Source organism: Microcaecilia unicolor, chromosome 5 (genome assembly GCF_901765095.1).
Source record: "Microcaecilia unicolor chromosome 5, aMicUni1.1, whole genome shotgun sequence".
Taxonomy (NCBI): Eukaryota; Metazoa; Chordata; class Amphibia; order Gymnophiona; family Siphonopidae; genus Microcaecilia; species Microcaecilia unicolor.
In genome coordinates, this window is record NC_044035.1 from 441012 (window position 1) to 463718 (window position 22707).

General features: G+C 42.9%; 1 protein-coding gene across 2 annotated transcripts in view; it reads right to left on the reverse strand.

Annotated features, from left to right (window-relative positions):
• ZRANB1 (zinc finger RANBP2-type containing 1) overlaps positions 1-22707 on the reverse strand; it is a gene marked incomplete at its 5' end in the record, with an annotated part of 249239 nt that overhangs the window by 202898 nt on the left and 23634 nt on the right. For both annotated transcript variants that reach the window (XM_030202551.1, XM_030202549.1), the window contains 1 exon segment: positions 11447-11634. In XM_030202551.1, the coding sequence (XP_030058411.1) occupies positions 11447-11634 (188 nt within the window).

Genomic DNA, 22707 nt, shown 5'->3' on the forward strand with positions numbered 1-22707 from the left:
TCAATTTTCCTGCGCAAGTTCGTCAAATCTTTAACCATTGTTGCTTGAATATCTTGAATTTGTTTTTCCTTTGGATCGAAATTCTGCATTTTCTCATCTAATAACTTCGTTCTTCAATTTTGTCGTATCTTCGGTCAAAGTTTTTTAACTCTAGTTGATTTATTTGGGGGCATAAAGCCTTATCAAAAGAGGCAATCAAGGCCCACAGTGATTCAAGAGTTACTTCAGATGGTGCTTCTAATGAAGCAAACATTTGCATAGGTAGACTAGTTTACCAAAGGGGGAACTCTTGGCTACAGGAAGTGAGATAAGTACTTCTTTGAATAGTTGTTTGTCTTGCAGCGATTCCAACTTCCACCATTCCGGATCTCTCCGAGCCTGCCCCAGGCTGTTCCCGTGCCTCGAGTCTATCCAACTTTTCCGTGGTAGACGCCATTAAGGGGGTGCTTGCTCGTTGCGGCTGCGGGGGTGGCGTCCTCTGGTCTGGACTCAATGTTGTCTCAAGCACCGGCGCTGGTTCTAGGCCTCCAACTGCTCCGACCAACGCCTGCGTGCCACTCACAGACCCATTTCCTTGCTGGTTCTGAACGAATAGGTCCGATCACCGGGACTGCTTGTCGGCCAGAAGACACAGTGCTGGCCAATTTGCCCCTTCGCTTAGGCATAGCGAAAAGCTAGGACTGACTCGCTGGGAGCACTGCTTTCACACATTCGCTCTAGGCAGCCATCTTGAATCGCGATTCTCCAAACCCAAGAACTTTTTCTTTTTTTTTTAAGTTTATCTTTATTAATATTTTTTATAATATATCACAAAACAATGTGAATATGCAATCGGCATTCATTTTACAGGTAAAATAGAACTACAATACATTAGAAAGAAAAAGTATACGGACTTTCCGTCCACAATTTGAAAGAAAAATGATTCCAAGATTACAAGTATCTATAACCATTAAGGAAAATATGCTGAAAAAAAAAAAAACACAGTTACTACCTCTGTTACAGACCCCAGCCTGCAATTTAGGGAAGGCATACAACATTCACATCAACTCTAGCATCTAGAAATTCTTTAAGCTGTTTAGGTTCCACAAATTGAAATTGTTTACCCTCAAACATTACATTACAAATACAAGGAAAACGTAACACAAAATTTGCTCCCAATGCCATAACTCTGGGTTGCAGTTCTAAGAATGCCCTGCGCCGCATCTATGTAGGCTTTGAGAGATCAGGAAAAATCCGGACCTTTGAGCCCAAAAACAGCTTTTCTAAGTGTCTTAGGGAAAGTCTTAATACAGCATTCCGATCTGGCTCCAGCACAAAAGTAACCAGCATAGTTGACCTCTGAGTAATGATTTCCAATGAACTTTCCAGGAAAGAAGTAAGGTTCATTCCTTCCCCCATCACAGGGGGGGGAATCCTCTCCGTCCCCTTAAAATTCCAGATATAATAGGCTCGTGTGATGGGAGGTAATGTATCTTTGTCCATTCCTAGAATTTCAGTCATATATTTTTTCACCATTTCTAAAGGGGAAATTAATGGTGACTTGGGAAAATTGAGAAACCTAAGGTTAAGTCTTCTAACCTGGTTCTCCAGGTATTCCAACCGTTTGTGTAAGAAATTAATATCTTTAACCAAAGCGTTTTCCAGAGTCCCCATGTCTTGAATCTTATTATCCACATTTTCCATTTTTAAGGATTGCTGTGCAGTTACCTGCGCTTGAATCAGAGCAGCCGCAGAAAGAATTTTAATATTACTAGTATTTTCTTTCAAAGTATTTTGCATAGAGGATTGAATATTGTAAACCATGTCCCAAAGTGACTCAAGCGTCACAATAGCTGGTCTAACCACACCACTAGCTGGTAGAGAGGAGTGAGATTGGACCTCAGTACGGGAAAGTTTGGAAACAATGTCTTGTGGTAATACCTTTAAAGCTGCTTGTATTTGTGTTTCACGCTCCTGGGATCCGCTCTCTCCTGCTACAGTCCTCCCCTCAAACAGGTCGGGTTGCACCCCTTCGGTTTCCGTCTCTGTTCGGGCTGCTACACGGAACTCTCTGCCAGGCTGAGGCGGAGCTATGCGTTCCACGGGGCTCAGGGAAGCCCCATTGCCGCTCTCTGTCGACGTCAATGCATCGGCAGTGGTAGAAAGAGTCGAAGTGCCCAGAGGACCCGGTTGTTTCCTGGAAAATTGAAGGGTCGTTTGCCTCATCAATGACACGGTTTCAGGAGCTGAGGGGTACTCCTTTACCTTTCCCCTCCGCTTCCCCATTAGCAGCGACAAAGCGAAGGCACCAGAAAAAGCTAGAGACCAAGACAACTTCCAGGAGCAAACTCAGGTGTGTGTGTTCAGAGCGCCATCTTGGACAAACCCAAGAACTTAATTACACACTGAGAGAAAATATATTTTCTCTGATTTGTTCTAATGTACTACTTAGTAACTTCATTACATGCTCTCTAGTCTGTATAATTTTTGACAGAGTAAAACAAGCAATTCATGCCTACCGCTCCATTCCTTTTATAGACTCTATCATTATCTCTCATCAGGTGTCTTCTCCAAGCTGAAGAGCCCTAACCTCCAGGCTTTCCTCATAGAGGAGGAGTCGTGCCATCTCCTTTATCATTTAGGTCTCCCTTCTCCATACCTTATCTATTTATTTATTGCATTTGTACCCCACATTATCCCACCTTTTTGCAGGCTCAATGTGGCTTACAGAGTATTGTTATGATATAGTCATTACATGATTTTAAATAGTCGGTAATAAGCTGAAGGTAGATGAGGATTTAAATGGAAAGGTGATAGGTAAGGTCGTGTGAGAGGTTTTTGAAGCACTTGGGTAGTTTAGGAGTGGTTAGTTTCATTAGGATTTCTTTTGTAGGCTTTGTTGAAGAGATATGTCTTCAAAGATTTGCGAAAGCTGGTTAAGTTGTCCATGGTTTTCAGGGCCATAGGTAGTGCATTCCATATCTGTGTGCTTTTGTACGCAAAGGTAGTAGCATATGCCTGTTTGTATTTAATTCCTTTACAGCTGGGAAAGTTCAAATGGAGGAATTTGCAGGCTGATCTTTTGGCGTTTCTGGGCGGCAGGTCCACTAGGTTTAACATGTAGAGTGGGGCGTCTGCGTGAATGATTTTGTGTACAGTTGTGCAGATCTTGAACTCAATTCGTTCCTTGAGCGGGAGCCAGTGCAGTTTCTCTCTTAGGGGCTTCGCACTTTCGTATTTAGTTTTTCCAAAAATGAGTCGGGCTGCGGTGTTCTGGGCTGTTTGGAGTTTTTTAATGGTCTGTTCTTTACAACCTGCGTACAGAGCGTTGCAGTAGTCCAGGTGACTTATCACTAGTAACTGTACTAGGATGCGGAAGATGTTTCTTGGGAAAAAAGGTTTTATTCTTTTGAGTTTCCACATTGAGTAGAACATTTTTTTCATTGTATTCTTCACATGGGTGTCAAGTGTGAGGTTTCGGTCAATAGTGACGCCAAGAATTTTCAGATTTTCTGAAATGGGAAGTGTGGAGTATGGTGTGGTTATGTTGAGGTAGTTGTTTGTATTATATTGGGAAGTGAGAACTAGACATTGAGTTTTTTCTGCGTTAAGTTTTAAATGGAATGAGTCCACCCAAGAGTGCATGATTTGGAGGCTCTGGTTGATCTCGTTGGTTATTTCGTTTAGATCACTTTTGAACGGGATGTGGATCGTGACATCATCAGCAAATATGTAGGGGTTAAGGTTTTGATTGGCTAGGAGTTTGGCTAGTGGTATCATCATTAGGTTGAAGATAGTTGGTGAAAGGGGGGATCATTGAGGGACTCCGCATTCCGGTATCCAAGGTGGTGATCTATCAGTGTTCGTTGTTACTTGGTAGGATCTGGTAGTGAGGAATCCTTTGAACTACTTGAGAACTGGGCCTCCGATTTCGAAGTATTCTAATAGGTATAGTAATATTCCATGATCCACCAAGTCGAAAGCACTAGACATGTCGAATTGTAGTACGAGTATGTTCTTGCCAGTTGCAATTGTTTTCTTGAATGAGTTCATTGCAGCCACTAGTACAGTTTCAGTGCTATGATTTGATCAAAATCCTGAATGAGACTCATGTAGAATTGAGTGTTTGGTAAGGTATTCCGTGAGCTGTTTCGTCACTATACCTTCCATCAATTTTGTTATGAGCAGGATTAAGGCAACTGGTCGGTAGTTGGTTAGGTCCATTGTGCTTTTCTTAGCATCTTTTGGCAGTGGAGTAAGATATTTCCTTTTTCCGAGGGGAAGAGACCATTTAGGAGTCTGTGGTTTACTTGGTTCGTCAGGTCTTTTTTGAATTGTTTGGGTGCAGCTTTTATTAGGCTGGTAGGGCAAATGTCAAGTTTACATTGAGATTTGGCATATTTTCTGAGCCAGTGTGCAAGTTCCTCTACTGAAATCAAGTCAAAATTGGTCCACGATCGATCGGCTGGGTATTCCTCCGTTTTTGGGTCTAAGCATTCGAGGATGCTTGTGTACTCAATAGTATTGCTTGGTATCATGCGTCTATCTATCTATCTCACCTATATCTTTTTTGAGATGCAGTGACCAGAACTGCACACAATATTTGAGCTGTATTCGCTTCATGGTGTGACTGCACCTTAATGTGTGCAGTTCTGTCATCACATCTCAAAAAGATATAGCCAAATTAGAAAGGTATAGAGAAAAGTGGCCAAAGTAACTGGGAAGGAAGAATGATTCCCCAATAAGAAAAGGCTCCCTTCACCTTGGAAACGAGATAGTTGAGGGAGCTATGAAATAAGTCAATAAAATCATAGGTGGAGTAAGTAAACACAAATCAGTTGTTTACTCTGTCAAAAACTACATAAACTAAGGGCCTTGCAATGAAGTAACTAAGTGGTACATTCAGAATTGGAGAAAATGTATTTTTTTTTATTCAATACTACTACTACTACTACTTATCATTTCTAAAGCGCTACTAGACGTACGCAGCGCTGTACACTTGAACATGAAGAGACAGTCCCTGCTCGACAGAGCTTACAATCTAATTAGGACAAACAGGACAAATAAGAAATAAAGGAATATTAAAGCAAGGATGATAAAAAAGGGTTCTGAACAAGTGAATAAGGGTTAGGAGTTCAAAGCAGCATCAAAAAGGTGGGCTTTTAGCTTAGATTTGAAGACGGCCAGAGATGGAGCTTGACGTACCGGCTCAGGAATAGAGCCCTGGAATTCAGAGGATGTGGCTGGATTTCAAAAAGGTTTGAACAATTTCATGAAAGAAAAAAGTCCATTGGTCTTTAAGGTAGACTTGGGGATAAGCACCATGGAAACTTGCTACTTTTTGGGATCCTGCCAGGTACTTGTGACCTGGATGGGCCACTGTTGGAAAACAGGATAATGGGCTTGATGAAGCTTTTGTCTGGCACAGGATGGCAGTTCTTATGTGCTTAGGAGACTTGTGAAATAATAGCTATGTGACAATTCCCAAACATGCTTGGAACCATTTTTTTATTTGTTTGTTTTTCTGAGTTATAAAAGAACTGGTCCATCCTAGCACTATCAGATGATGACCACTAATTTGGGCTGCTTTTAACAAAGTTCCTCACGAGACACTCGTGAGAAAATTAAAAAGTCATGGCTTAGGAGGCAATGAACTGGTGTGGATTAGGAATTGGTTATTGGGCAGAAAACAGAGGGTAGGGTTAAATGGCCATTTCTCTCAACGGAGGAAGGTGAATAGTGTAGTGCCTTTTCAGCCGCCGCTACACACTGAGCAGAAGATTTCAGCATATTATCTACAATGACACCCAGATCTTTTTCTTGACTGCTGACTCCCAAGGTGGACCCTAGCATCAGGTAACTATGATTCGGATTATTCTTTCCAATGTGCATCACCTTGTATTTGTCCACATTAAATTTCATCTGCCATTTGGATGCCCAGTCTTCCAATCTCCGAAGGTCTTCCTGCAATATTTCACAGTCCACACTTGTTTTAACAACCTTGAATAGTTTTGTATCTTCTGCAATTTTGATCACCTCACTCGTCGTTCCCATTTCCATGTCATTTATAAATATGTTAAATAGTACTGGTCTCGGTACATATCCCTGTGGCACTTCACTGTTCACCCTCCTTCATTGAGAGAAATGACCATTTAAACCTATCCTCTGTTTTCTGTCCAATAACTAATTCCTATAACCCTATCCTCTGTTTTCTGTCCAATAACCAATTCCTAATCCACACCAGAACCTTGTCTCCTATCCCATGACTCTTTAATTTTCTCAGGAGTCTCTCATGAGGAACTTCATCAAAAGCTTTCTGAAAATCTAGATACACTACATCAACCGGCTCACCTTTATCCACATTTATTCATGCCTTCAAAGAAATGAAGCAAATTGGTGAGGCAAGACTTCCCTCGGCTGAACCTATGCTGACTCTGTCTCATTAAACCACGTTTGTCTACGTGTTTTGTAATTTTATTCTTTATAATAGTTTCTACTATTTTGCCCGGCACTGACGTCAGCTCACATACCCAATTTGTAGTCTGACCATAACCTCCTAAACAACTACACGGAACCACTAAATAGCGAGGAGGGGGGAAGATTCAGCACCATTGTCACCCAGCTCCATCCAGAGTTGTACAGAGTAAAGAAGCTAATATCATCCCACAGGAAAACCCTCTGCTCCACTGACATCCAGCTGGATCTGGATCAAAAGCTGGCTGAAAAGCATCACAGAGGAGTTGCATGCAGAATTAACTATCTGCTTGGAGACAGAAAATACTGAGCATTCTAGGCTGCACGATACCTTTAAGGGGCGAATCACAGAAACTAGATTTGTTAGGAACTGGGCAACATTCTGGGGAAGGGGGAGCCTATTCCGAAAGGATGGGCTCCATCTTAACCAGAGTGGGACCAGGCTGCTGGCATCGGCGTTTAAGAAGGAGATAGAGCAGCTTTTAAACTAGAAATGGGGGGAAGGCCGACAGTCGCTCAAAAGAGCATGGTTCGGGATAAGGTATCTTTCAAAGATATCACCATAACAGGGAAGATAGAGTATCCTGATAGTGAGGTTGCAAAAGAGATTGTAGTAGATCGGGTATCTTTAAATAACAATAAAAATCAGACAAAAGATTGCCAATTAATACTGTCAAGTACTAAGCATGATGTACTTAGGAACAACAAACATAGTTTGAAATGTCTATATGCGAATGCCAGGAGCCTAAGAAATAAGATGGGGGAGTTAGAATATATTGCACTAAATGAAAAATTAGATATAATAGGCATCTCTGAGACCTGGTGGAAGGAGGATAACCAGTGGGACACTGTCATACCGGGGTACAAATTATATCGTAGTGATAGGGTGAATCGGATTGGTGGAGGGGTAGCATTGTATATTAACGAGAGCCTTGAATCAAATAGATTGAAAATTCTGCAGGAAGCAAAACACTCCTTGGAATCACTGTGGATTGAAATTCCATGTGCAAAGGGGAAAAGGATAGTGATAGGAGTGTACTACCGTCCGCCTGGCCAGGACGAACAGACGGATGCGGAAATGTTAAAGGAAATCAGGGACGCAAACAAACTGGGCAACACAATAATAATGGGGGATTTCAATTACCCGCATATAGACTGGGTTAATGTAACATCTGTACACGCAAGGGACATAAGATTTCTTGATGAAATCAAGGACAGCTTCATGGAACAGCTAGTTCAGGAGCCGACAAGAGAAGGAAAAATACTAGACTTAGTCCTTAGTGGTGCTCATGATCTAGTGCAGGGGGTAACGATACGAGGGCCGCTTGATAACAGTGATCATAATATGATCGGTTTTGATATTGGCATTGAAGGAAGTGAAACTAGGAAATCAAGTACGCTAGCGTTTAACTATAGAAAAGGTGATTACGACAAAATGAGAAAAATGGTGAAAAAAAGACTGAAAGGAGCAGCTCGCAGAGTAAAAAACTTGCATCAGGCGTGGATGCTGTTTAAAAACACCATCCTGGAGGTTCAGGACAAATATATTCCACGTATTAGAAAAAAGGGAAAAAAGACTAAACGTCAGCCGGCGTGGCTAAACAGTAAGATAAAGGAAATCATTAGAGCCAAAAAACAATCCTTCAGAAAGTGGAGAAGAGAACCAACTGAAAGTAACAGGATAGATCATAAGGAATGCCAAGCCAAATGCAAAGCGGAGATAAGGAGGGCAAAAAAGGACTTTGAGAAGAAATTAGCGTTGGAAGCAAAAATACATAGTAAAAACTTTTTTAGATACATTAAAAGCAGGAAACCGGCCAAAGAGTCGGTTGGGCCGCTGGACGAAAATGGTGTTAAAGGGGCGATCAAGGAGGACAAAGCCGTAGCGGAGAAATTAAATGAATTCTTTGCTTCGGTCTTCACCGAGGAGGATTTGGGGGGGACACCGGTGCCGGAAAGAATATTTGAAGCGGGGGAGTCGGAGAAACTAAACAAATTCTCTGTAACCTTGGAGGATGTAATGGGTCAGTTCAGCAAGCTGAAGAGTAGTAAATCACCGGGACCTGATGGTATTCATCCCAGAGTATTAATAGAACTAAAAAATGAACTTGCGGAGCTACTGTTAGAAATATGCAATCTGTCCCTAAAATCGAGTGTAATACCGGAAGACTGGAGGGTAGCCAATGTTACTCCGATTTTTAAGAAAGGTTCCAGAAGAGATCCGGGAAATTATAGACCGGTGAGTCTGACGTCGGTGCCGGGCAAGATGGTGGAGGCTATTATTAAGAATAAAATTGCAGAGCATATACAAAAACATGGACTGATGAGACAAAGTCAGCACGGATTTAGTGAAGGGAAGTCTTGCCTCACCAATCTAATGCATTTTTTTGAGGGGGTAAGCAAACATGTGGACAATGGGGAGCCGGTTGATATTGTATATCTGGATTTTCAGAAGGCGTTTGACAAAGTGCCGCACGAAAGACTCCTGAAGAAATTGCAGAGTCATGGAATCGGAGGTAGGGTATTATTATGGATTAAGAACTGGTTGAAAGATAGGAAGCAGAGAGTAGGATTGCGTGGCCAGTATTCTCAGTGGAGGAGGGTAGTTAGTGGGGTCCCGCAGGGGTCTGTGCTGGGTCCGTTGCTTTTTAATGTATTTATAAATGACCTAGAGATGGGAATAACTAGTGAGGTAATTAAATTCGCCGATGACACAAAATTATTCAGGGTCGTCAAGTCGCAGGAGGAATGTGAACGATTACAGGAGGACCTTGCGAGACTGGGAGAATGGGCGTGCAAGTGGCAGATGAAGTTCAATGTTGACAAGTGCAAAGTGATGCATGTGGGTAAGAGGAACCCGAATTATAGCTACGTCTTGCAAGGTTCCGCGTTAGGAGTTACGGATCAAGAAAGGGATCTGGGTGTCGTCGTCGATGATACGCTGAAACCTTCTGCTCAGTGTGCTGCTGCGGCTAGGAAAGCGAATAGAATGTTGGGTGTTATTAGGAAGGGTATGGAGTCCAGGTGTGCGGATGTTATAATGCCGTTGTATCGCTCCATGGTGCGACCGCACCTGGAGTATTGTGTTCAGTACTGGTCTCCGTATCTCAAAAAAGATATAGTAGAATTGGAAAAGGTACAGCGAAGGGCGACGAAAATGATAGTGGGGATGGGACGACTTTCCTATGAAGAGAGGCTGAGAAGGCTAGGGCTTTTCAGCTTGGAGAAGAGACGGCTGAGGGGAGATATGATAGAAGTGTATAAAATAATGAGTGGAATGGATCGGGTGGATGTGAAGCGACTGTTCACGCTGTCCAAAAATACTAGGACTAGAGGGCATGAGTTGAAGCTACAGTGTGGTAAATTTAAAACGAATCGGAGAAAATTTTTCTTCACCCAACGTGTAATTGGACTCTGGAATTCATTGCCGGAGAACGTGGTACGGGCGGTTAGCTTGACGGAGTTTAAAAAGGGGTTAGATAGATTCCTAAAGGACAAGTCCATAGACCGCTATTAAATGGACTGGAAAAATTCCTCATTTTTAGGTATAACTTGTCTGGAATGTTTTTACGTTTGGGGAGCGTGCCAGGTGCCCTTGACCTGGATTGGCCACTGTCGGTGACAAGATGCTGGGCTAGATGGACCTTTGGTCTTTCCCAGTATGGCACTACTTATGTACTTATGTACTTATGTACTTATGTCTTCATTCGCTGGTAGTCATAACCCATTAGTCTGGACTAGTCTGGTATGACAAGGAACTGAGAGAGCTGGAATATGTCAGTAAATTCTGTTCTGTTGCTGACATTATTATATTCAGGGGCTTGAAATGTTCTTGGTGCTGTAGCTTGTTCCTTATGGCAGAGTAGTATTTCTGAAATGCCTGGTTGTTGGATGGGAGCCTAGATCCTTGCTCTGTTCCATAGTTTTAATCATTCTGATTTGTCCCCTAATACTGCAAAAATGACTTACATTACAGCCTCAGGACGGTGTTTTGCCGTCTTCTGTTGATATCTCTAGCTCTGTAGACCGCCATGGACAGGAATTTTAATACAGATGCACTGCAACTAGAATCTGTTATTATATTGATAAATGTCTTTATAAAATACTAGCATACGTGGCAGGAATAGACAAACATTTACACTGACCCCAGATCTGATGTAAATGTTTGCATGTCAAATGTGCACTTGAAATATATTTCTTCACTGCTGTGGTATATGCTGAGTTGTGACTTCTTGGGGTTACCAGTTAAAATTTTGTTTTCATATTTTTATTTCTAATTTGTGACCTGTATTTGTTGAGGGTCTGAATTTAATTCCTAATTATGTGTGGGCGGGGGGGGGGGGGGGGTGTCAGGGCTTCTTAGACATGGACAGATTTTTAATTTAAAAAAATATATCCTTAAAAAACTGATAGTGTGACTTGACAATTTTTGCACCTTGTCAGTGTGCCGCAAGATGAAAGGTTACAAAATCACTGCATTAGGGCTTACAATGCTTTATTCCATTAGGTATGATGTGCCTTGCCTGGCCAATGGCCAAATAAAAGGAGAACAAAATCACAAAATTAAATAAAATCTAGGTTAATGCCCAAAACAATGGAGAGAAGTAATCCGTCCAAGAGAAACATCAGTGAGAAAGAGTTTTAAACCCTGGTTCTAGGACCACTGATCTAACTACCAGGCTGCTATTAGCACTTCATATTCTAGAATATTTACCAACTGATCTAAAAAATCAATTTAACAGCATACAAACGGAAATGAGGAAATGTTACTTTCTACAGGATTTAAAATGTACTTTCTTAAATGTTTTTATGAAATTATCTCCTGATCCAGAACTTCTCTAATATGAGAATTTCCAGCATATGCTCCTCCTAAATATGCTGCTAAAATTCACCTGAGAGGGATCCAAGGAAACTTGGGATAAATGGAAGGATTGTCAGCTATACAGCATACAATCTATGGGCAGAAAGTCCTAAACAGATAGTCAGAACTCACCTCAGTGAGGAGAACTGTCAGCATATCCTGTCTCTGAAAGCGTATGGCCAGATGTACCAAAGTGTAACCAACATCAAAGGCAGAAGGACGATTCAGCAAGCGAACTTCATCTGTAGATAGCTGGCGAGCAATGTCACCTCCTGAAGACTTGTATGCTTCAACTGCAGACAAATCTCCTTCTACAACACCTGCCACAGAAAAACATATATGGTATATTAGGAATTTCTATAAAACAAAAATTAGTTACAGAATAAAAATTCTCTTTTATATCTATCAGCAGACAAATAAATTAAAATGAACTACCACATTTAAAGATAAAACAGTATCCTGTTTACCGGCATTTTAGTGCAGAAAAGCAAAAATTAAAACACAAGAGTCAAAAAAGCATTGTTGCGGGGATAGGAATGTACCTGGAAAAAGCCAGAATGTGCCGCTACCAATGTGAGAAGCCCAGTTGGGATTTTAGAGAGCCAGAATACAAACATCAGGCTTTCATGCCCAAATTCCATTCCCCCCCCCCCTCCCCAACTGAGACAATATTCAAGGGTGACAGGGTTCTGCCATTTAAAACATTCTTACAGCATGCAGGAGTGCGACAAAAGGGATGTGACCAAAAATGGAAATAACCTTTTTGTGCCCCTTCAGTGCCACATTGGGAGGATATGATGGGAAACAGGAAAATAAAGAACCAGCTGACCTCTGGGGATACTATGAGAATTCACTGAGGGCAAAAAATTTCAGATATTAGGTACTCCTGAAAGTGTTCACCCTGCAGGACTTAAGTTATTTCAGTCTTCTGAGGTTTTAATTAGTCCTTTGGAAAGGACTCTACCATCCCCAACATTAGTGTTTTAATTTTCTCAAACTCATGAGACCTTGTCTGGGCCTTCATTAACATCTTCAACTCTTCAAGTAATTAATATAGATAGCAGCAAAAGAATGAAAGCTTGTTTTTTCAGGCTGATATATTACCTCAATAACATGAATTAACTGGAGGTAAAGTGTCCTTAATGGTCATCTGGAGAGTTGTTTTTCAAATATCTTATTGAAATTTTTCACTGGTAAAGTTTTTTGTTTGTTTGTTTGTTTGGGGGGGGGGGTTTTTTTGGGGGGGGGGGGGGTCCAGGAGACTGTTCAATCTATAGGAACCTGATAGCAAGGAGAGGACGGGTTGAAGCCCAGCTCTCCAAACTGGAGCAGCAGGTTCAAACATTATAAGCTACTTGTTCTTCCAAAATCAAGGAATTTCATCATCATACTGAATCCGTAAAGAATTTATCAGACCTAAGAATGGATGTCTTAACAATTCCCGTGGAGAAGGATGAGTCCAAGGAAAAGTCATGTAAATTGTAGCATGAGGGTTTGAATTTTGCCAAACAGGTGACTATTTGCATTTACAAACTTCATTATAGTTCCTTCTCACAAATCACTCAAGGGGTCTTTTACTAAGCAGCATTACGCCCAATGGGTGGTGGTAATTGCTCCCCCCGAAATGTCTACGTGGTAAGCACTTCACTTGCCATATAGCCATTTCTTTTTTTTTTTTAAAGCCTTTTACCCGCTGCGATAAAAGGGGGCCTCAGCACACGTCAAAAGCCCCCTTTTACCGCAGCTTGGTAAAAGGACGCATTAATAAAGCAGAGGGTGGTCCAGCTATGCCGTCATCTCAGGCTAGTCTTGATTTGTCTGCTTTGTCACTCTTCTAGGGCCACCCTTACCGTCACCTCTCTTAGAGAAATGAATAAAACTGAAGGTAATAAAGTCTTATTTTCTTACAAAAGATGCTTATATAAAGGAAGCTCAGAGTTTTGGCTCTGGGTGTTACATTTTTATTTTTAACATCCCTGTTTTGACCTTACTCAGTTAGATTTCCCTAGGGGATAAAAATCTTTCAATTAATCAATCTTGAGGACTACCTTGAGCATGAAAAGTAATGATAAAAGTTTGTGTTTACCCTCTTTATTAAGGAGAAATTAGATCTTACCTGCTAATTTGCTTTCCTTTAGTCCCTCCGGACCGGACCAGGATTGGACTGATGGGTTGTGCTCGCCTACCAGCAGGTGGAGACTGAGAAAAAACTCTGACTCTAGAGAGCCAATAGGAGCCCTGGCCATGTGACCTTAGCCTCAGTATTTGAATAACAAAGCAGGAAAGAAAGAAAGACCTTCTGTGCCGTATGGAATCCTAGCAGCCACAAAGCACTCGGCAATGCCAAGTATCAGAGCTCACCAGCAACTCTCACCAGAGAAGTGGTATGGCCCAATATGTATTACAGCTCACCAGCAACTCTCACTAGAGAAGTGGTATGGCTCACTTGTACTATAGCTCACCAGCAACTCTCACCAGAGAAGCGATATGGCTCACATGTAATATAGCTCACCAGCAACTCTCCCCAGAGAAGTGGTATGGCTCACGTATAATATAGCTCACCCGCAACTCTCACCAGAGAAGTGGTATGGCTCACTTGTCTTATAGCTCACCAGCAACTCTCACCAGAGAAGTGGTATGGCCCACTTAAGATTTTATATATATTCCATCAACTGAGCTTACCAGCAACTCTCACCAGAAAAGTGGTAAATCATATTTAAGGTTTTATAGATTTTCCAGCAACTGAGCTCAGCCACAACTCTCACCAGAGAAGTGGTATGGCGTATTTAAGGTTTTATAGATAGATTCCAGCAATTGAGCTCACCAGCAACCACCAGAGAAGTGGTATAGACCACGTAAAGTTCTGTATATATATATAGTATTGTTCCACGAATCGTAAAGGAATGAATACACTTCCTACTGAATACACTTCCTACTTAATAAAAGAAGCTAAAGAGTAGAGAGAACATGGGAGGGGCCTGGTCCGGTCCGGAGGGACTAAAGGAAAGCAAATTAGCAGGTAAGATCTAATTTCTCCTTCCTTAGCATCCCTCCGGACCGGACCAGGATTGGACTGATGGGAAGTACCAAAGCAGTAATATGAAGGGAGGGACCCTATGAAAACTGCAGAGAAATGTTCATGCTGCATAGGCCACCTGGCGACAACTAACATGTAGTGTGTCCCAATGAGCAAAATAAAATGAAACTAGGACTAAGTTGCCAACTTACCAATGTGCACCGAGAGCACCAAAAATCGCCATAGTAAGAATAGAGCCCGCTTCTGAAGTTGTGGAATATGTTGTAATACGCTGTGGAACTGCCCTCTCAGCGAGAAGAGAAATAGACATTCTCATTTCCTTGATCCTTCGCGATATAGCGGGTTAGAAACAATGAAAAACTTTTACGCCTACTGGCTAGAAGGACAAAACCAATAAGAAAAAAACGATTGGGAAAGGTGAAAACTTTAAACTACAGCAGACCGAAAAGAAGTTACCAACCGTAGAAGTATTCCACACATAGATCTACTTGCTGCAATGGCTACTGGGAAACACTGCTTGAAGAGGAAAACTTTATAGAAAAAGTTATGGCTACTAGAAAACAGAACTTTAAGAGTCTGTTCACCTAGTTCACCTAGCTGATGGACGAAGCGGGAGGTACAGGTGCAGGACTCCTTTAAGAAACCGCTTTGACAGTGGATGCTGCATAAGCGTGCGGTTGTCAACAGTATCATGCATCACTGATAGAGCTGCCAAATGAACTCTAATGGATGAGTAAGACAGACAAGATTTTGCAAGATGCAGAAGATATTCCAAAACATGCAAAATGGATACTGTTTGTGGAATGAAGTGGCGAGAGGAGTACCACAGAGTGAACCGTCGCCACTTTGATTCATAGGACTTTAATGTAGATTTCTGTCTGGAAGCAATTAAAACTTGAAGTACTTCCTGCGAAAATATCAAAGATGTTGCAGACCCAGTAACCACGCCATAAGTTTGAGTGACTGGGGGTCCGGATGTAGAAGGGTGCCTTGGTTCTGCGTAAACACCTAGTGAGATGATGGAAGAAACGCATAAAGAAGGCTGAAAAACCCCTGCTGGACGTTGGCATCTGTCCCTGTCTCCGTCAAGACTGTTGCTGAACGGAAGAAGCAAGAAATGTTCGTGAGCCTGAAGGCAAAAAGAGATAGCCCTGAAGTGTCGCAGTGAGGAAGTAAGGCTGAAAAAATGAGAGTCCATTCACCTAAATGCAGGGTGACACAACTAAGAAAAAATGAGTACAAACTCAAGAGTATACTCTTAACTCCTCCTTGGCGGATGACATAACCCATTGCCATGGCAAGGACCAACATAGCTCTCTCCGCCTTGTTTGTCAGTAGGGAAAACAAAATTCACCCGAAGGTAAAACGAATTGCTGAGGTCCCCCAGAAAAAAAATATATACAAACAAGCTTCTGCCAAAAAGTGTACTGCACGAAGCATCCCAATGACAGAACTAAGGTTCTTGAGATAACTAGATGACACTTAAATAGTGCGATTGATGACCCTGAGATTCGCAATAGGATGAAGGAAAATTCCTTCTTGTGCATTAGAAAGTAAAATTGCATTCTGCAGAATAGAGCGAGGAAATGGCCGAAGGCCCAAGGTCACCAAGAAAAATATAAACTGGGATGTTTGCAGAGGAGACAAAAGACTGTGCGCCAACCTGACTAAACAAAGAGAAAATCAGAGATATCTGATGAGAGATCAAATGAGAGATCAAATGAGAAGCCTGGCTACAATCACCACCCAACCTAGAGACTGTAAGAAATGCAACACCCGGTGCGTGACCTGAGAACTCTGCTGATAAGACTTTCTCCAATTAGGCAGTCGTCTAGGTAAGAATGAAATGACCCTAAGAGCGCAATGAACATCCTCTTAGATCTATAAAAGAACGGAAGAGAGAGTACTGCTGAAAATGACCGGTTAATGCATAAGCAAAAAACTAGCCATTCTCTGGATCCTGAGGAGAAGAGGAAGGGTGACCAAGGACACCAGTTAAATAGGGCTACAAACTCCAACCCTATCTCTATGGCGTTCCATAGTTGGGTAAGTTCTGAATATAGAAAGTTCTGAATATAGGAGTCCACCAGCTATGGTAGTACGCTCCGGACAGAAAAAAATTGTCCCAGTATGAACGTCTGATTCACCGGCCTGTAATTTCTTGGATCTCCCTAATCCACATACCACTAATCCACGTACCACGGTCATGCGTCCTCCCTCACTGAGAGGTAGATTGTAAGCTCCTTTGAGCAGGGAACGTCCTTCTTTGTTAATTTGTACAGCACTGCGTAACCCTAGTAGCGCTCTAGAAATGTTAAGTAGTAGTAGTAGTACCAGACTCACACCCAATAGATATGAATGTTGAGCTTGTTTCAGGTTAAAACACCGAACCTAGGCCCAGGGTCCCCGGTGTTTCTAGTGGTGAACAGCCATGGCAAATATTGTATGCGTTAGTTTGCAGAATTACTGCAAAGCCTTGCTTTTGGAGCAGAGATTTCTGTTCGATACTCTCGTGAGAGGTTTTTTTTTTTGTTTTTTTTTTCTTTTCTTTAATGCTGTTCTGGCTGTAGAAAGGTGGACATTTGAGCTTCCCCAGAATGGCAAAACTTATGTACCTATGCCCATTAGATATGAATGCTGGACTTGATGGACTTTAGGCCTTACCCAGCATAACCATACTTATGTACCTATGGTATAAATACACAGGAAGTGAGTGAATCCCCTTCCAATTGAAAGAACACTCTGGAGTGAAGGCGCATAGAATGAAAATGAAAAAGGACAAACTTGGAAATTACCTGTAACGAAAAAGGTGAAGTTGTGCCACAGCCACTTGGTGAAGGCAGTGTAGACAAGACTGTATCTGAATTCAAGAAAGCTTGATATAACATCAGGTCTCTAAGGAAGAGGAAGACATAGCAGATGGTATGTATAGGCATACTGGACCAAACCAGGATGTTTATAATCTGCCAATGCTGAACTGATAGAGTAGTGACAAACACGAGTAGATGGTTTGAGGACCGTCCACTATCTTTAAGTGAAAGGATGACTTTATTCTCTAAGTGACCATATGTCCTGTAAAAACCAGAAGAAAGCTAAAATGAAAAATGAGAGGCTTCAAGGCAGTTGGAAAAGAAGGGAAGACATGAATAAAGCATGCCTGCTAAGGCAGCTGAGTGACTGGGAGCTTGGTAGACAGGACTGTCCCTCAGAGAATATGAAAGAGCTGATATATCCCCATGGCATCTGAACAATATACTGTATGCCTCTAGAGAAGGCTTCTTAAAGTCGGAAAAAGAAAACACTGTGTAACACTACAGCCATTGAGAGTGTCTGTTAAGTTCTTAAAACACTATATAACATCATACGCATGGAGTAAAATGCTTGAAAGGAACTAAGATATTATGGTCAGAATTGCAAAGTACCAATCAATTGACTCTTAGACAATGTAGTCCTATTCACCAGGGAATGAGAAAGACAGAAATTTACTCTATGCCTATAGAGAAAGTTTCTAAAGTTCTTAAAACACTGTATAATACTACAGCTATTGAGGAAAATGCTTGAAATGAATTATGATATTATGATAAGATGCAGATTTTCCACCAGGCAATGAAAAATGACTGAGCACCAGAAAAAACTAGTGTTAACAGCCCCATGATACATAGAAATTTAAAAGAAGAAAAGCTTGTTATATATCCATATATGAAAGGAGCCCCCTTTCAACCAAATATTGCCTGCTGATGTGAAGAGCATTTTAGAATACGCCGTTCAGCACATACAAAAGTGTACACATCTTGGAGCCGAACTGCTCTATGAACTGCAGCCTTACCTTCAGCAGAGAGATCCCCGACTGATAAGATGGAGGGAGAAACAAAATGGCCGCCGTTCGCTCCACTGGCCCTGTGGCGATCGTCGACAGCGCGCCCGACACCTCCGAACAAGCGGAGCCCAGTGGAACGGCGAAGAAACAACAGCCGGCGAAAAAGGCCCCGAAAAAACTGGAGGCAGCACCGGACCCGAAGAAACCTTGAAGGGAGAGCAAAATTTACATGTTCCGGCTGCGTGAACTGCGCGACGCTGACCGACAGCAGCTGTTTGAACTTTTAAGCCATATCGGAAAAAACAGGTGGCCGCGCTTACGCGGTTCGCACCTTTCTTTTTTTTTTTCATTTGTTTAAACTGCCGCCGCCAAAACGCAAGAAAATGGAGGAAATTAAATCTGACGAGAAAAATCGCTGTTTAAAGTCACAGATACTGAATTATTTTCTTCTGTTTGTTTTTTTTTTTTTTTTTTATAACCCCTCAATCATAATAAAACACTGGAGCTGCCTGCTCGTTAGAAGTCTGGGGAAAGAAAGGCTGCTTCTTTGAATTTACTTTTATTTGATTTAATTCTTTTAAAGCAGCTACCTGTTGAAAGTGGCTGCCTCTCCCAAAGACGGTACACCTTTCCAGAGAAAGGGACGGCCCTTCCCTGCTAAGCCAGGGAGATGGGGAGGAAGGGGGGTGGACTCGAGACACCCGAGTTTAACACCCCCGAGGCTGTCAAAGAAAGAAGAGAAAGGAAACCCTGTCAAGCCTCTAAATAAGATTCCAGGCACAGAAGAATTATCACAAATATCTGTAATATCTAAAGAGAAAAGGAGAGAGACTAATGGGCTCACTTCCTACCTGCTGGGAGACTGAGAAAATACTGAGGCTAAGGTCACATGGCCAGGGCTCCTATTGGCTCTCTAGAGTCAGAGTTTTTTCTCAGTCTCCACCTGCTGGTAGGCGAGCACAACCCATCAGTCCAATCCTGGTCCGGTCCGGAGGGATGCTAAGGAAGGTTATATTACTTAATTTTTTCACTTTAAATATTTTTATTAATGAAGCAACTTACAACATTCAAGACAGTACAGATAATGACCAAGTTGTCCTAAAATATTGGACATCCATATAATATAACAGAAAAGCACAAAACAACAACCCAGTCACCCTTATGGTGAAAATTGAACTATCAACTCCCAATCACTATAAACAAAGGTCTACACCCTCAGCTCTGTCCTACCCCCTTACATTTGTTCAAGCATATAATTGCCTCACTTCCCCCTCTAGCCCTCCTCTTCAGTTCCTCCCTTCCCTACCACCCCCCTCCCTCCCCAACTACCACCCATTCCTATCAAAGTTTGATTGTCCTCACCCATTCTTGCAGTCGAGACCATCCTCTCTTGCGCCGTAGCTCGCCATCTCTACGGTATGCCGTTAAGCGCTCCATAGCTATGAGCTGTTCTAATTTTGCTTTCCAATCCCCCAAGGAAGGAGGGCCAGTAACTCACCACTTCAGAGCTATCAGGCATTTTGCTGCCGCCATACCCCAACGTAACATTTTGCTCCGTTCCCATGAGTCACTGTCATTATACATTCCCAGCAAGCACACCCGTGGACTACACACCATGGAATCCCAAACATTCTTACCAATGCTTTCATCACCGCCTCCCAAAACGGTATCAACCGGGGGCAGGACCACTAAATGTGCAGAAATGAGCCCTTGTCTTTACCACATCTCCAGCAACGGTCAGAAGCATTAGGGTACATACCCCTAATTCTCTCAGGAGTTTAATACCACCTTGATAGCACCTTGTATGCATTCTCTTGCACTACAACGCACGTGGAGGCCTTTTGAACCTCCCCACATATCCTCTCCCATTCCTGATCATTGAAGCAGCAATTTAAGTCTGATTCCCATGCTCCCTTGAAACGAAAGGGGGCAGGGTCATTGCCTCTCATAAATTTGTATAGCACCGAGATGGATCTAGGCACCCTCCGTAATATACCCCATAAATTCTCCAAGCTCTCCTTATCCTGAGGGCTGCCCCCCTCCATACCATCGCTCCCATAAAATACTTAATCTGTAAGTAAGAAAAACAATCTCCTTCGGGGAGTCCATATTGTAACCTCAATTCCTCAAAGCTCTTAATCTGGGCCCCTTGGAGCATATCTCGAAAACTCGAAAGGCCCAAGTGATCCCATCGCACAAAAACCCAATTATCCTTCCCGGCCCCGAACTTCGGCTCCCATCTTATCCCCGCCCTAGTGGAGACCCCCTCTCCCTGTCCCCACTTCCTCCGAAACTCCTCCCATACAGTCAAAATGTGCCTAAGATATGGGTTATCCACGCCCGCCAACACCCCCCCCAATCCCTCAGTGGTCCATAATAACGATTTTAAACCCCTATGTGGGAAGTACGATTGTTCCACTTGACCTGTTGGCTTAAGCCTGCCCCCTTCCCACTCCAGCACCATCTTGATCTGAGCAGCCTGATAATACCACTCAAGCCGAGGCACTGCTCTACCCCCTCTTTCAATCTCTCCCCATATCACCCTTCCCGCTAACCGGGGATGTTTTCCGTCCCATACAAATTGCAATATCTGGCGTTGTAATTGCTGCATCTCCCACTTGGGGACCGCCACCGGCACACACTGAAACAGAAACAACAGCCTAGGCAAGACGTTCATCCTTATTACCGCCATCCTCCCCCACCACGACAACCACAACCCTTTCCACCGTGATAATTCAATTCTAATGCACTCCACTATTTTGCCATAATTAAGTCCACAGACTCTACTCAGATCTCTAGGAATATAAACCCCCAGATACCTAATATGACTTCCGGCCCACTTAAAAGCAAACCTCTGCTTCAAACAGTTTTCTTCTTCCTGGGAGATCGAAATAACTAATATTTCACATTTCTCCATATTAATCCGCAACCCCGCATACTGTTCAAATTCCCCCAGGACATCCACCACCACCTCCAACATTTTCCCTGGATCTGTCACATAAAGCAACAGATCATCCGCATACAGTGCCATGCTATGTTCCCTCTTCCCCACTGTGAAACCCCAAAACTCCGGATGGCTACGTAACCTCTCTGTCAAGGGCTCTATATATATAGCAAACAATAAGGGCGACAGGGGGCAGCCCTGCTTGGTCCCACGTTCAATAGCAAAAAAGGAGGTATTTTGGCCGTTGATCTGTATACAGGCCTTCGGCGCCGTATACAAGGCTGCTATCCACCTACAGAAATTATCCCCAAGACCCATACGCTGCATAACCTCTTTCAGAAACACCCAGTCAACCCTGTCAAACGCTTTTTCGGCGTCTAGTGTTAACAGTATTGCCCCTGGGAGTCTCTTCTGTGCTTCCCATTGCAAGTGGAGGGTACGGCGAATGTTGTCACCCACCTGTCGAACCGGGATAAACCCCGACTGGTCATCCCCTATCAACTTTGGTAGGATCCGTCCCAACCTGTTGGCCCACACCTTGGCCAGTATCTTTACGTCAACATTTAAAAGTGAAATGGGTCTATAGGAGCCACATACAGTGGGATCCTTTCCTGGCTTACGCAACAAAGAGATCCCTGCTTCCATCATTGAATTCGAGATCCCCCTTCCCTCCAATACTCCATTCCCTAGCCTTATAAGCTGGGGCCCCAACTCCTCCGCATAACACTTAAAAAACCGAGCGGTGTAACCATCCAATCCCGGGGCCTTCCCATTCGGGAGGTTCTTAATTACCCCATATACTTCCCCCCATCTTATCGGTTCTCCCAATCGTACTCGCTCCGCTTCACTAAGACACGGGAGCTGTAGCTGATCTAAAAATTGCCCAATTTCCCCCCTACTCATATCCTCCCCCTTCTTATACAATTCTTCATAGTAGGTCCCAAAGCTTCTAGATATATCCACATCTGCATAATGCCAACCCCCCTTACCATCTCTCAGCATTTGAGTAAGTGTCTTCACTCGCCTCGCCCGCAACCGACATGCCAGAAAAGCGCTTGATTTATTAGCAAACTCAAAGGTCTGCTGTTTCAGCTTGGTTTGCACATATTCAATCTCTATCATTTGCAATTGTGCCAATGCTCCCCTTACTGCTGTAAGCTCCTCCCCCAACTTTTTTGTGGGTTGCCTCTTATGCTGTTTTTCCAGTTGCACTAGGCGAGCTCGTAACTCCAAGGATTTCTGACCTCTTTCTCTTTTTTTCCGTGCTCCCCATTTAATAAAAACTCCTCTAACCACTGCTTTCATAGCGTCCCATAAGGATCCATCATTAACCTCACCATTATCATTAAGTTGATAAAATTCCTGTATCGCCCTCCTGATGACCTCCCTCACTGTTTCATCTCCCAATAGAGTCTCGTTGAGCCTCCATAGGCCCCCCCTCTGCCTACCCCCCAGCCCCTTAAACCTAATCCATATAGGAGCGTGATCAGAGACCTGACAAGTCTCTATTTCTGCTGCTTCTATCATATGCCAACTGTTGCAGTGTACCCTCTTTAACATTGTTTTTGACTCGTAACCACTTGTAACCACTCGCC